Genomic DNA, 16,189 nt, shown 5'->3' with positions numbered 1-16,189 from the left:
TGTAATGAGATCCTTCTGTGTGCTGGAGGAGGAAAGGGAAGAAGGATGACGGGAGGCTACTGACCTCTCAGTCACCTTTTGCTGAAGCAGTTTTCAGAAAACTCAGAACTAGTAATTGTTAAACTGAAAAAAAAACCAAAAAAACAAAAAACAAAAACAGTGCAGAGAAGTGATGACAAACAACACAACATCCTCAGGTAAAAAAGCAACCCTCCTGATCATACTTAACTGCAAGGAAAGTACTGCATTTTTATGATTTCCATGGTTCCACATGGCATAGTAATTTCCAAAGGACTTCTCAACATTTAAATAAATAACCTGTATGGATTAAAAATTTGAATAGAAAAGATTAAGTTAAAAAGATCACACCTTAGTCAACTAATGAGAAGCCACAAAACTTACTTGTTAATTGGAAATACCTAATACTGAAATGACTCAGACTATATATATGTGCTTCAAAGCCATTTTGGATAAAGCACCTCTGGAGACTGTTCCCAGTCATCAGCAGAAGCCCATGGCCATCCACACCTCTAAGGTGATGCTCTACATCTTTAATAGATGATACATTCAAGTGTAATAATGTCCTGTACCTAGAGGCATGTTTTTTTAACTGAACTAATATTATACTTTTTAATCTTAAACAATTTTAGGTGAAAATAAATTGCTATTTTTAACATTAAGGTAATAAAACATTTTTTGAATCAGAGAATCATGAGTTATAATAAATGCTATTAAAGTTGTTAGATCTCCCACTCTGCTTTGGCTGTGAAATAGTGGAACAAAATGAGGGTGGAACATTGTGTACATGACATGTAGGACAAGTTAATGGCACATGTTTGCTTTTTAATAGTTGATGCTTAATTAAAATATATGAGGATTGTGACCTTAGCATGTAATTTTTAAAAATTTCTTTGAGGGCAGCCTCAAAGAAACCGCTGGTGGCTCAGCGGTTTAGCTCCACCTTTGGCCCGAGGCATGATCCTGGAGTCCCGGGATCGAGTTCCACATGGGGCTTCCTGCATGGAACCTGCTTCTCCCTCTGCCTGCCTCTGTCTCTCTCTCTCTCTCATTCTTTGTGTCTCTCATGAATAAACAAATAAAATCCTTAAAAAAATTTTTCTTTGAAAGGTCCAGGACAACAAATGGCTGTGCTGATCAAGCCAGTTAAAATATTTGACTTGACCTCTTTGAATCCTGATGTGGATGATGTGGAGGCCTTGTCTTCTGTTCACTTTCACTCCCTCACGGGCCTGGCCCTGAAGTCAGTACAGCCTGAGTCCCAGATGCTCACATTCCAGAAGAAAGGGGGTTCTTGCACACTCATATTACACATTTGCCAGACAGAAGAATAGGAAAGAGAAAAAGATTTATGAAAATAAATTGAGGATCCTTCATATTCCCAGGTTTGTTTCATGAGGACAATTATCTCCTTTTGACAGATATGTCTAGATTCATTTACCCAAAAATCAAATATATATTAGTCTGCTTAGCAAAGGCCAACCACACTAAAAGGGTTCCATTATGTTGAGGCCTTTAAAAATTCACTCACTAATACTCTTCCACTAGTGGATGGAGATCATTCGGTGCACTTTGAGATAACATTTGGACACAAGCCAAAGAAATTTCATTTTCAGCATAAGGAATATGTATTTGAAATTAAAATAATATTCCTACATATATAGCAGGAGAGTGCATTAGCTCTATAGCAGGCTCTATGCTGGGCATGTAGTCAAGGAATCAACTGTGAACAAGACAAGCACAGCTCTGGTCTCACTGAGTTTATTTTGTACAACTATACAGTAGAACACAGGCATATGAATGGAAAGTTAGAAGCATGATAGTTCAGAGCTTTTAAGAGTACTGCAAAGAGGAATCTTCCTAGACCTGGAGAGTCATAAAAAGCTTCCTGAAGGAGATGATGCCCAAAGGCAATACTTAAAGATGACTTAAGAGTGGAGCTAAGAAAAGGATGGTGCTGGAAACAAATGTTCTGAGTAGAAGGAACCGTGTGAGCCACAGTCTGGAATGAGAGAGTGCTGACTCCACCTCTCCAATCAGAGATGTTGGACTGTTGGAAAAGGAACAGCCTCTCTGTAAGGCAGCCTTTGGAGGAACAGCATCCTGAAGGAAGAGGTAAATGTTAGTTTGAAAAAAGAAATGAATTAGGGCACCTGGATGGCTCAGTGGTTGAGCATCTGCTTTCAGCTCAGAGTGAGATCCTAGAGCTCTGGGATCAAGTCCCACATCTGGCTTCCCTCTGGGAGACTGCTTCCCCCTCTACAAGTGTCTCTGCCTCTCTCTGTGTGTCTTTCATTAATAAATATATAAAATTGTAAAAAAAAAAAATGAATGAATTAAAGGGACTATTTAATTTAAAAGATGAGGATGTAGAAGAGTTTAAGCAATGGAATGGAAGGACACAAGGAAAAGATAGGGGAAGAATAGCAGCAAGGGAGAGGTGGTTGAGGAAAAAGCAAGACAGTAGTGTGATCAAGGAAAGATGGTGAGAGGGGCATACGTCCTGGGACGTGAGCCAGGATATCAGTGAAATGGAGCACGGGGATTTGGGTAGTCCAAATGCCAAAGAGACAAACCCATAAATACCAGGAAGGTTAAAAGTGTAGTGAGGACACTTGGACTTTTCAAGGATCAGGACAGAATGCACTTCCATCCATCCTTGTATGGATGAGGAGACTTTGGTCTCACAGGAGGGACCACCTGAATCTTGAATGGTTTGCTTGGACTTAGAGAAGCTCTGAATCTAATGCAGCTCATCGAAAGCTCCTGAGGAGTGGCCCACACCAACGCTGACCTGCAAAATCCACATCATTATCAACCAGCTCTGCAGGTGAGGCAAGGCTTGGAGATACTTGATCCCCTTATCTTTAACTGCAGCTGATGCTTTTCTTTGAATAAATTCCTAGATGTATAATTTCTGAGTCAAAGATGAATTTTTGGTATTATTGATCCAAGGTTCATTTATGAAAAGTTCATACCAACTTATATTCTCATTGGGTTAGAGTGACCATCCTTCTGTATCCTTAAGGATATTGGATCACTAAAAAAATTTATATGTCACAGAACTGCATCATGTTTCTGAGACAACTCTATCGCTTTTTTTTTTTTTTAACTCTATCGCTTTTATTTTGCATTTCTTCTTGCATTATCTTAGTCTTATCCTAGGCTGTAACTGCAAGGACATTTGTATAGCAAACAGCCTTGGAAGATATAGTATCTCCCTCCGGGGCAGAGGGGAGATATGTTTATTGTCTAGAGAGTAAAGATAATGGCTCCCTTCAGGTGCAAAGATGAGAAAGATTTGCTACTAGCCGTTTATGACTGCGGATTCCTAAATTCAGGATTCCCCAGCTGTGTCCAGTATGCACCTGGGCTACTCTGCACACATGGGTTTGGAGGAACAAGGGGAACCAATGCAAATGTGAATGAAGCTCATGCCTGCTGTGCTGGGAGAAATAATGTCCTTTATCTTTGACAGACGAGTCTCATATCTTCTGCCAGCAATCCACGAGTCTGATGCAGCCTAACTTTTAGCTTGCAAGTTGAGTAACATTCCAGCCCCTACACAGTTCTGGATAGTAATATTTTTTTTTCACAGTAATTTCTGAGCTGAGTTGTTGACCATGCAGGCTTTCTCCTGCCTGGATTTCAGGGAAGGACGATGCAGGCAAAGGGAGTAGTGCCTATAAAGACAGAGACAGGTTTTGGAGGGCTTGGTAGAGGATTTGATTCTGTTTTTTGTGTAGAAATTTTATGCTGGCTAAGACCAGGGGAATAGAGGTGAATGAGTCCGGATGTGATAAAGATGGTGGCAAAACAGCCAGGTTGTAAGCTGTTGTAGCAGGTCAAGAACAAAGGTACAAACCAGAGAAGGAGTTCAGAGGAATAAAGGAATATTAGATTGGGGAAAGTGACAATTCAGGTGATGTCCCATGGGGAAAAAATCTCTTTGCACTCAGGAGGGAAGTCTAAGCTAGAGTTGGTGTTTTAGGAAACAGTGTGAACCAAAGTTTAAGCCTTAGGTGAGTTCATAAAATCAGACAAGAATGGGATGGAGAACATTTAATCTCACAAACTTGAGACTTATGGAGGCCAGGCAGGTGACATACACTAGTGAAGTGAACCACATGTAAAATTTCCCCCAAAAGAAGCAATAGGTACAGCAGACTTTTCTAGGACGTGTTTTAAGAGCCTTTACTTTCTGTCCAAAACATCTGCATGCAAGTGCTCCATGGTTGCTTTAAATCTGATGAAGTCGGGATCCCTGGGTGGCGCAGCGGTTTGGTGCCTGCCTTTGGCCCAGGGCACGATCCTGGAGACCCGGGATCGAATCCCATGTTGGGCTCCCGGTGCATGGAGCCTGCTTCTCCCTCTGCCTGTGTCTCTGCCTCTCTCTCTTTCTCTCTCTCTGTGTGTGACTATCATAAATAAATAAATATTAAAAAATAAATAAATAAATCTGATGAAGTCTATAATGGAGAGCAAAGGAACAGCCTCCCCAAAGGTTAAAGCAAATCACCACGTTTTAGCATGATTTTTGCCCTTAGAATCCCTCAGATCTCGCAGAGTTGCCTCACAGAGTCCAGGCTAAACAGGCCAGACTTTTTTTTTTTTCTTTTAATGAAACTGGGAATTGGGATTTTTATGTTAAAACTGTTTAAAAATGTGCAAGCCAGGTTCAGCTTCTGGGGCAAGGTCTGGTCGTGAATGATTATATGAGGACCACATGGAGAGCCATACTTTGCCATTCAAACAATAGGACATTTGGGAGCTTGTATTTGCCCCACAGAGCAGATAATTTGCTCACGTTCCAAGCCCTGTTCTTTTACATTCAGCTGAATAAACACAGTTTTAGAACTAATGAAGTAGAACTGCTTGCAGCTTTTTTTCCCCCTATTGTGTGATGCATCCTGTCTAAGCCATTGTCAGGAAAATCAAGCTTTATTGTTTTTCATAAAGTGGATTTTGCTCATGGGCATGCACCACCATTGTAAATTGGGCATGTTTATCTCTGGCATCAGAACATCACAGCTTTTGGGCCCTCCCCTCTACCTCACCGGACTTCAACCTTACAGCTGCACTTTTGGTTGTTCTATGTTGTCCTAACATCCTCAAAACCAGTTATTGGGAAAGGTGTTTTGGCTAAATGGAATTTCAGAGAGGGGCCTGACCACCTGACTCTACATTACCATGTAGATTCTTAGTCTGAAAGAAATCTGGAAATCTCTCAGAGTAAATATCCCTGGAATTCTAGCAGCTTTTCTCTGACCCACCCAACAGAAACTCCAAGTAAGGATGTTGGATTTTTCTTTAAGATTTATTTTTTTGAGAGAGAGCAAGAGCAAGCGTGAATGGGAGGAGCAGAGGGAGAGGGAGAAGCAGACTCCCTCGCTGAGCAGGGAGCCCAAAGCAGACTCGGTTCCAGGACCCTGAGATCATTGATCTGAGCCAAGGCAGACACTTAACCAACTGAGCCACCCAAGCACCTCAAGATGTTGGATTTCTGAGGGTGGCTGCTGTGAATTTTACTATTGGAATGTAGTCCCTGTTGTTCTTCCCTCCTTCATGTCTCTGATTTGAATGTTTTTCTCATGTTTTGTGTTCAAACAAGTTTTTGACTATTCAATCATTAAATATGGAACACTATAAATAAATAGTCAGGCATGCTGCAGAGCTAGTAAAAATACTTCCATCTCAAGGGGTCAAATGAATCACATGCTAAATTTTAGAATATTCTTCCAAAAAGAAATTTATGGTCTCCTATAAAAGAGTTGTTTTCAGGGGCACCCAGGTGGCTCAGTAGTTTGAGCAGCCAACTTTTTTTTTTTTTCCAACTTTTTTTTCTTAGAGCATTTAGTTTTTTGTTATGAAACCATAATTGTCTTCTGATTGACTTACTTCACTCAGCATAATACCCTCCAGTTCCATCCATGTTGAAGCAAATGGTGGGTGTATGTCCTTTCTGATGGCTGAGTAATATTCCATTGTATATATAGAGCACATCTTCTCTATCCATTCATCTTTCGACGGACACCGAGACTCCTTCCACAGTTTGGCTATTGGGGACATTGCTGCTATAAACATTGGGGTGAAAAAAAACATTGGGGTGCAGGTGTCTCAGTCTTTCACTATATCTGTATCTTTGGGGTAATCCCCAGCAGTGCAATTGCTGGGTCGTAGGGCAGTTCTATTTTTAACTCTTTGAGGAACCGCCACAGTTTTCCGAGTGGCTGTACCAGTTCACATTCCCACCAACAGTGCAAGAGGGTTCCCCTTTCTCCACATCCTCTCCAACATCTGTTGTTTTCTGTCTTGTTGATTTTTGCCATTCTCACTGGTGTGAGGTGGTATCTCATTGTGGATGTGATTTGTATTTCCTTGATGTTGAGCAGCCAACTCTTGATTTAGGCTCAGGTCATGAACTCAGGGTCCTTGTATCAAGCCCCTCATTGGGCTCCATGCTCAGAGGGGAGTTGGCTTGAGGATTCTCTCAGTCTCCCTCTGCCTCCCATCTGCCTCACCCTCATTCTCTCAAACAAATGTTAAAAAAAAAAAAAGGTTTTTTCAAATGCACTACCCATATTCTGAAATTTATTAATTTATGATCATATGCAACAATATTTTGCATTTATTAACCTTTTTAATGCAGCATAATTCCACATTATCTTGATGTTTCATGGTCTAGATCACTCATAAGGAAAGAAAAATGTGAGAAGCTAAATGTGAGGAAATGATAATGTTTCCACGTTTTTTTAAAAACCAAAATCATTGAAAAAGCATGCCTAAGAAAGCTCCAGGTCTTACCCACAGAACAAGGTTTAAGTTAAAGACATATGTAAATTAACAAAAAGTTTGAAGCAGTTTCTTTTTAGTGCAATCCCTTTCTGGCTGATACAATTGAGCACAATTACCACTGCCTTGATAGTGGAAGTTATGTAATGTAGAGAGGATGGGAGAGTGTTTTGTTTTAAGATTTATTTATTATTTGAGGAGGAGGGGCAGAGCCGGATGGGCTCCATCTCATGACCCCAAGTATCATGACCTGAGCCGAAATCAAGTGTCTGATGCTGAACCAACAGAGCACAAGGATGGGAAAGCTCTTATTAACATTTGCACTTCAAACTAGAGATTAAAAAACATTCTTTTTAACAAAAGAAAACAAAAATGTTAATATTCATATTTAACAGCTGTGTTTATAGTTCATTACAAGCCTGATTTTTAAGATTTTTCTGCTTTTCCCTAAGGATTTATGTATGGAATTTACACAGGACATTGTTTACTTCTCTAAATTGACCTTTCATGACTTACAGAAAACCCCATCTACTTTCAACCTCAAGACAGAAAAATAAGTCAGATGGATCCTCAATGTGAAGTTTAGAAATTCTCTACTTTAACACTCTCAAGAAAAATTTAAAAGTTATTTTCCTCTGTATAAAGAAGTTAGGAAAAAAAAAAAAAAAGAAGTTAGGTAACATTTTCGTTATGTTGAGGTAGGTTATTATACTTGTATTTGGAAGTAGAATTGCTTAAGAAATGGTCTGTAATTACCAATTTGCAGTAACATGCTTCTGTTCTATATACAATTTTTGTCAAAAAAATTTGGAACAGTGTTATACTCAAAAAAAAAATCCCACATTAATTTGTGCCCCCAAAGCTTTGTTTTAATTCAATAATGAAATAGTTTAAAAGATGTCTTCTGTTACTACCAAAAGTATATATATATATATATAATCTAGTGATTGATCTAATTTAGCCACCGATCAAGAAAACATTTACCATTATTTTAAAAGTGATCCAAACATACAGAAAATGTTCTGTCACTGAAATGTGGTATATTGTCATTAACCCTGAGCCACTGTCTGCATGGCTTGCAAGACAAGACAAAATATTAGAACTAAATTTGTTTGGAAAAACCTTGACCTACCTAGAATAAACATACCAATTCACACTATAATTTACTTTCACTTTACAAACTTTATTAAATAATGAGCATTACTAACTTTCATTATCTTATATACAATATTTAAACTATCTTTTCCTAGATGCATTTTTTTTTTGCACAAAGAGTAGGTGAAAAGTGAACTTTAAAAAAAAATTGAACCTTCAGTACAGAGACCTAATAAGAACTTGACATACTTTTAAGTACATATAACTTTTCCCCCAATTATATACAATCTTAACCCACCTCCAAAAGAAACTATCTTAAACAAAAGCATTTAACTGGTAACATTGAGGAAAAATACAAACATGATTATACATATACACACAGCTCTCAAAATCTGCATCCTGGCTGACAGAAGTGATCTATAAAGATTTGTCCTAGAACCTAAAGACAATCACATAGACATTTTATAAAGCAAGACATCCCCCTTCGTGCGGCAGGGTGTATTCCTATAGGCAACATCAAAGTCATGCAATGAGACACTGGTGTGAAGAATCAATTTCCAAGAGCAAGACACCACAGTAATATGGACAATATAGAATTGGGGGTCACACAAACTAAAAAAGCAAAAATAGGAAATTGCTTTCTTAGGACAAGAAGAATCAGTAACTGTTTGAAAAACCACTTAGGGATACCTCTAGCAAGTCTAAGAATATACTTTCCTACAGGGCTTGTCTTTTCTGATACTCTCACTATTAAAGACTTGTGTCAAGTTTAAAGAAAGGCAGTGAAAGCAGGAATGTTTCTAGAACCATGCCATTCAACATGGACTTGGTTTTATAAGCTACAAGAAGAAAGAATAGTATAGAGAAGCAAGAAAGTTGGGTTATTTTTTGTTACTTAAAAGGAAAAATGAATGCCACAGGTACCTGTTTGTAAAATAAGGATGGTTACATCTGATGTTTCATGGTTAAGAGAGGAACAGGACTTACAAAGAGGAAGAGAATTACGGTTGGATGTCACCAATTGAAATCGGTATCACTGCTTGCCTTCAAATGAAAGCCCAGGTCCCCTTTGCTACACATACATAAATGAAAATTGAGCCCATCGGGGAAGGGGTTCCAGAATGTAAAAATGCTTGAAAGGAGAATACAACATTTGTGTTTGAGAAAACATTCTTGTTGCATCGACTGGAGTCTTCCAGAAAATAGAACATTTTTATAAAATAGCAACAGATCCGCCTTCACCTTTCTCTTTCACTTCTTTTATTTTGCTTTTTACGCACAAGATCTTGTTTTCGTTTTTCTGTTTCCTTCCATAAAGCCTTAGATTAGTACATGATTATCACAATGGACCATTAGTTGAAGACCACAATTACATCAAAGACGGTATTAGTCAGAGCTTAGTAAGCAAAGATTCTTGTCTTTTATGTGCCTCAAAACAATTAGAAAAGGCCCCCATGTTATGCGGACTTCGGAAAATAAATTTCATTGCAGCCAGTGAAATCCTCAAGGTTGGGATCAGGTCATTTGGCTGAGGTACAAATCTCAGGAAAGTACACATGAAAAACTGCTCTGGAAAGGCTGGCCTGAAAGTGTTTTATGTTGGCTCATGTTTTACTGTGTGTTGATCAGAGATATGCACAAAAAATAGCCCGAAGGGTTCCTATTTCCACCCCTGCCTTCAACTGCAATATGAGGAGATCATCAAGTTGTTCCCCATCCTTTCTAACAGGTTAGTCAATTTGCATTTTCTTGTTGGGAAGTTTCCTTTGAGCACCTGAGGGAATTATGTTACTCCAGCAATCAAAAATCAACACGATAAGCAGCATATTCTCCAGAAAGTATCCAGGAATACAGGCAAGGATATATGCTTACAGAAAATATTGGTCTTGCTCCCTTCTAATGTCCAATAGCTACCCAATTTCTGCCATAGAGTGAACAGACGTAGGGGTAAGTGATGCAGAGTGAGACGAGCATGTATACTTCCATTCGGGATCTCTAGCTTAAGCTACCCTAGGGTCTTGTTTCCAATGTAACCAAAATGCCAGGCATAATAAGCATGATCCTTGAAATAGTTTTAGTTTCTCTTCCTTTTTAAAACATGTGGAAAAGTCTCCTTGCTGCCTTTGGGTCCTAGAATAAAACCACTCGTGGCTTCTGGATGATAGGAGAGGACTCTTGCATTTCTTAGACTCTGGGCACTATTGTCAGGATACGGGAGCAGATATCATGGCCATGATGTTAAAAAACAAAACAAAACAAAACAAAACAAAAAACAAAGGCTAAAAATATTCAAGTAAGATTGACTTACATGAAGCATGAAGACAGTCAGCATCAGGAACACACTGTTAGATGCTGACACTGGCTCTACAGTACGGTCCCGGCTGGAGTGTCAGCCGTTTCAAAAAGTTGTGCTGTAAAAGAAAGCAGGGTTTACACTTCTGGTTGTTACAAAATTGTTTTAATCTGGTACATAGAAAACACCTGTCAGTATCTGTCATGTAGGAGCATAATGCGACGGTAACTCGGTGGCTTCTGCCAAGAACCTCAGGCAAAGCTGCTTGAACTGAGACACTGAAATTTTTCCCTCAGCGACTGGACAATATTTTGCTGGTTGGGAGACGGGCCCCTCCAGAGATAGTCGTTCAGTTTGTCCGAATCGCTGTACGATGCCAGGTAGGGTGAAATCCCAAGCTTGTCACTTATCGGCTTTTTTGGAGTGCATGGACTATTCAAAGAGTAAGGGGTGCTGTTGGTGCAGGGGTCCTCCGAAAAGTCAGCTTCTGCAATCCTTGGGTCAGATTTCTTCCTCCGACCATGGGATGGCTCTACTTCTGACTCGTCTTCTTCAGATCTTATTTCCACATAGTCGTCTTCGTCTCCTTCAGTCTCTTTGAAATTGGAAAAATAGTTCTGTGTGGCTATTTGGGCATTTAAGGGTACATTTCTATTGACTACCAGAACCTTCTGTGAGTCTCGGAGCGTGAGATCTGAGTGTTTTTCAGGGCCCTGCTGACACGGGTCAGCCATAGCTGGCAGCAAATCCTGGTGACTCTCACACCTCGAACTTTTGTGGATAGACAGTGGCTGTTTCTTTCCCATTTCACCAGGGTAGCTGATGGAGTCCACCGACTTGTTTATCAAGATTGAAGAAGAGGACTGAGACCTGCTATAAGGCTGAGATTTCGCACTGATGCTTTTCCGACCCAACGAATTGTAGAGGTGGCCCTGATACGAGTTATCTTTGTTGGGCTGGCTGACTATCACACTGTGTCTCTGCAAGGAGCACAGCAGAGGGTCAGAGGTTTGAAGAGAAGGCACAGAGCAAGCTGTGGACAGCTGTCTTGGAATGCTTTTTGTACTGATCTCTAAAGTAGGATGTTTTGACTTCAAGTCTTGCTCTGGCCGGGGACAGAAATCCACTAACTCTCCATTACTATAGGTTGAATGCAAAAGCCAATCCTCACTGCTAAGTTGGGCCTGGGAAGATGATGTAGATCTGAGGTTGGAGGGCTCTTGAGGGCTGGCCCAGCCATCCTTCTGAGTCTTACAAGGAGTCTCTCTGAACACAATCTGGTCATACAGCTGGGAATACTCAGCGATCCTGGCACCTGGAAGGCAAATATGGAAACAATAAACATACGTGGGATGATTTCTACATGCAAATATTAAAGAAATAAAAATCTAACACTTTAACAAACATTTTGAAAAATTTAAATACACAGGACCTTTAAGTTTGAAGATGAGTCATTAATCATTGAATACTAAGCAACACGAACTAATAAAATAATCCATAGTTTAATAAAAAATAAAAATGTAAAAAGAATGTCACCTAAAGGTTCATTTAAATTGATCTAACTCTGGATTATTTTATTTTAGGTTTGCAAATGTTTGCTATTTGTAATGAAAGTTTCTAGTGTTCTTTACAAGCATGAAATAGTGTCAATGCTAAAAAACAAAACAAAAACAAAACAGGCATTGTAAAAACAAGAAGGTCAGCACTTAAACCGTGGTCAATGAAAAATAACTCAAGTAGTCATTAAAAGGAAGATGATACAATCTACCATGCAGTGGCTACCTTTGGGTTTTCATTAGCCTTGACTGCTCTCAGACAAGGACTCCCAGAAGAGTCCTCTCCTGGTGGCTGTTCCTGTATTTCTTGTTTCTGGGCAGCAGTCTCCTGCCACTGTCTGGGAAACCAGTGTCTACAGGAGGGCCTCCTTTCCAGGATTTCAAAACCATGTGTATTGACTGACCCGCATCTTCTTTCCCATCACCAAGAAGCCATTCACTAAAGTCTATGCTCCTAAGATATTGAGAATGAGTCATCTGTGCATATAATTGATAATGTAATACCCTCTAGTATTTGTCCAGAACAGGATTTGGCTTTTACTCCATGAAAGCTATTGCCACTTCACATTCAGCTATGAGGCCATTCTCCTCTCTGCTCCACTTCTTAATACAGACATTTCTAAAGATGTTAACAGAACCGAACCGTGCTATGGATAGAATACTCTCTTGGGGCAGGAATGATTTCAGAGACAGAGCCCAAAGATGTCAATTTCAAGAGCTACTGCACCGCCCCCCCCCCCAATCAACCCAATCCAGGTACCCATGAGACTGCCCTAGAATCAAAGAATTCCATGCATCCGATAAATTGCCCACACCACATCTACACAGTCTCTACAAAAGGAGCTATCCCATATATGATGGCCAGCAAGTGACATTACATTTCCTTCTTCTTTAAGCTATTAATATTTTTAGTAGCCCATTGTTAGCAAATTATTCCTTGAATTTAAACAAAATATTTAGTTGAGTTTCTGCCATTTCTTTAAACTCTTTTATTAGAACAGAAGATATTGGCTGTTATTCTGGGTGCCTTTAACTGCAACCTTCTCAAATTGTTTGCCTCCCAAATCTCCCAAATTGGAGTAAATCATCTGTTTACGTTTTCATAGATCCCATAATCAGATCCTCCAGGTTTTTAAGCCCAAATTCCTTGGAATAACAGAGAATCTTAGTTTAGAATTCCTAGTAACAAAAACTTGAGCTATTATTCCTTAAGTGGTAAAGACTTTTAATACCAATTAAATTTGGCAACCCCTTAAGAGATTGAAAGTTTCTGTGAACACCAAAGTGCCTATGTTAGCCATTCTGAAATCTATAATATTTAATTAACTTTATAGTTAATAGCCCAAACAATGGCAGCTAGACCTTGAGACAGTCGCTGGTAATTAGTGGCACCTGATTGTCAAATGATTCTGCCCAAACCATTCTCCTCTATGCTGTGGCCCTGAATATGATCCCAAAGCTAAGTCAGGAAGGCCCTAACCTTCATAAAGTCCCAAAGATGACAATTTTGGAGAATACAATGAGAACTAATGAAAACATCTGGTTAACCTATTTGAGTACCAATGTTTAACCATAAAGTTGCGTAAGAACAATTAGCTTTTGACTTTAGAACACGATAGGCCAGATGACCTGAAACCAAGATAACCACAGTGTTTTTCATGCCTCTTTCTTCCTTAATCACACTCTTCTTCTTCTTCTTCCTTTGCTTAATCAAATCTTATTTATAGCTAAAGACCCTCTATAAGCCCTACCCCTTCCATGAATCATTTTCTAACCCATTTCTCTCCTCTGAAATCTTATATTCTTAGTGTGGGCCATATTATTTAGCTATACGCTACACAAATGCATGGACATGCATGTACACACACACATAATCTTGTGTTGCTAGTTGTTTTACATGGGCTAGTTTATCATTTTAGCTAGTCCATGAGCACTTAATCTTGGAGAACAATCCTTGCAGAGCACCAAGCATAATTCTAGATACAAATTGGTCTCAAGAACTACATAATTATTCAAACAATTTTTGGACTGCATTTTATTTTAAGCCTAGGGTTAAAAATGGATGTGCTTTCCCTAAGACCATACCACAGAGAGTGGATGGGCAGCCTAGAAAATCTGGGGCATAGTAGAGGAAAAAAAAAAAAAAAAAAAGAGGCAGGAATAGTCTTTGACCAAAATGTTTCCTATAGATAACTCAAAATGGGCACAGTTTATCTTTGGATAATAAAAAGTTGACCATTTATAAATTTGGAATAAAAAGTATCACATGAATAGACCAATATACTATACCTTTCTAAGTTTTAGGGATTTGTGTTTTGTCTGTCTCAGCTGGCACTCTAAGAGAGCCTGTAATTTGTTCAATGGCAATGTAAATAAAAGAATGCTTCCAAAACAACATCTGTCATTAAACAGATTTCTTTAACCAGACTTATAGGAAATAACCAGTCCAAGATGACACCTCTGGTCTAAAAACCTTAGTATTAGTCAGCTAGATCAAAGTTCCCCATCATCCTTAGTTCTGGCATCGATATCCTGTATACAATATATATGTTATCATTATGTGACAACCTCAGGGCTGTGTCTGGTTTATTTATCCTCTGTAAGTTTAAGAGGAGGTGTTCTTAGAATTCCAGATAAAAACTGGAAGTGATCCTTGCTGAGATAAGTATGAAATACACTGTTTTCAAGACAGAGGATTACAATCAAAGCTTCTGATGCTGCTTGAGATGTAGACCAAAGCATAAAATGTTATTTTGCCTTCTCTACACAAACAGGAAAATTCCTCCAGCCTATATGAGGCTTTCTCCCATGTAAAACATCACAAAAAAGGAACCCAAAGGCCTCGTTTGCCTCAAAGACTATCAAGGGGGGAGGCCTGACTACACAGGAATGCCGGCATGCTACAACAGGCTCTGAAGAGTGGGAGTCACTAGACCTGGATGGGTGATTTAGAGGCAGAAATCTGACCAGGGGCCTGTAGACCCCCGCCAGAGAGTTCAATAAAGGTGCTCGAGAGTTTCAGCAGGTGAATAGGGCGTTCCTCCTTCCGTACAACACCGAGAGCAAGCTCCTGGCAAAGTGGCAAGGCCCATACGAAGAAGTCTGGAGAATCGGTCCGTTCGATTATGACGTCCTGTGCCCAGATAAACAAGAGAGAGAAAAGGAGTCATCATGTCAACTGATTGAAAGCCTAGTGGGCACAGGAAGTGGTCTCGATCCACCCAGATGGAAGATTCCTCAGGTCCGAGAGATGGCAGGCCCTAGGGACGTGCTCCTGCCAGATAGCGGTGGAGACCCCACTCTCAGAAGATGACTTTAGAGATCTCCTCCTCTCTGTTGGGGAGAACGTCGGTAGTAACCCACCATGTCAAGAAAGGACCCAGACGCAGAGCTGAGAAAAAGATCCCATAGGATCCTAAGAAGACATCAATAGGCAAAACAAATGGAAAATAAACCAAAAGTAAAAAGCAAAAGAAAACCCCAAAGGGACATCTATGAATACTTAAAAGGTGGATAAAAAAAGAAGACTATTCAAGGTGGTTGTAAGCCCTAATGATTCTACATTGAAGGACGTGCTTTTATCAAGGTTTGAGTTTTGCAACTTAATGAATGGTCCATGTTCAAAACAACCTGGCTCAGGCAATTACCACTTTTTAAACAACAGTCTGGTATAATCCTTCATCATCAGAAACCTTATTCTATTCCTTCCATGTTGAGTTGGTGGTTGCATTGTGCATGCACTACTGTTTCCAGTGCCATCTATGCCCCAAACAGCCCTTCCATAGCTGGAACTCTGTCACTTTTTCCATGTGTAACAACAACCAGCTTAGCAACGCTAGCAATGGAAAAGGTACACAAATTAATTCAAACAAATTCTTGCAAGGAGAAAAATACATGGCATCTCGTCTCTCACATTCATACAAAAATCACTTTTCACCTTCACTTTATTTAAAAAGAACAACAATTCAAGAGAGTCTGTAAAATCCTTTAGGTAGCAATTTCAGGGCTTACCTTCCCTATTTATTATGAAACTGTATGAGTAGCTCTAGAAAAAGATTAAAGCTTTGGACAATTCTTAAACACTCCCAAACTTAAAATTCCCTATAGATTCTTGTTGTAACTTGTGGCTTCATTTAGGATTTGGATATCTCCTTCTTACTCGCTTTCTGCAGAGATAAAGAAATCAATCTCAAAGAAAGGGGGCTAGTGGCATCAATCTGGCCAGATGAGCCATGTCACCATCCTAACTACCTGAATGTGCCTTGATATTGAGCCATCTGGGTTCTACTTTTAATTGGAGACAGGTCTCCTCTCATTTGATACCAAGGTGGTCCTTTGTCAGAAAATCTAGGGTTGGGATTCTTAAAATAGGATCAAAAGGACACACTGTTTTAAATTGCAGATTCCTGGGCCTAACCTCAGAAATCTTTCTGGG

At 39.6% G+C, this 16,189-nt stretch overlaps 1 protein-coding gene across 4 annotated transcripts in view; it reads right to left on the bottom strand.

Moving 5' to 3' along the window:
- Window positions 1–7,972: 7,972 nt before the first annotated feature.
- PLEKHG1 (pleckstrin homology and RhoGEF domain containing G1) overlaps window positions 7,973–16,189 on the bottom strand; it is a 224,161-nt gene continuing 215,944 nt past the window's right edge. For all 4 annotated transcript variants that reach the window (XM_038526322.1, XM_038526319.1, XM_038526320.1 and 1 more), the window contains one exon: window positions 7,973–11,513. In XM_038526322.1, coding sequence (XP_038382250.1) covers window positions 10,450–11,513 — 1,064 coding nt within the window. In that variant the 3' untranslated portion in view covers window positions 7,973–10,449. The remainder of the gene's footprint in view (window positions 11,514–16,189) is intronic.

This window comes from Canis lupus, chromosome 1 (assembly GCF_011100685.1).
Source record: "Canis lupus familiaris isolate Mischka breed German Shepherd chromosome 1, alternate assembly UU_Cfam_GSD_1.0, whole genome shotgun sequence".
NCBI classification, from domain to species: Eukaryota; Metazoa; Chordata; class Mammalia; order Carnivora; family Canidae; genus Canis; species Canis lupus.
Note: the sequence above shows the minus strand (reverse complement) of the source record. Positions and strands in the feature narration are given on the sequence as shown.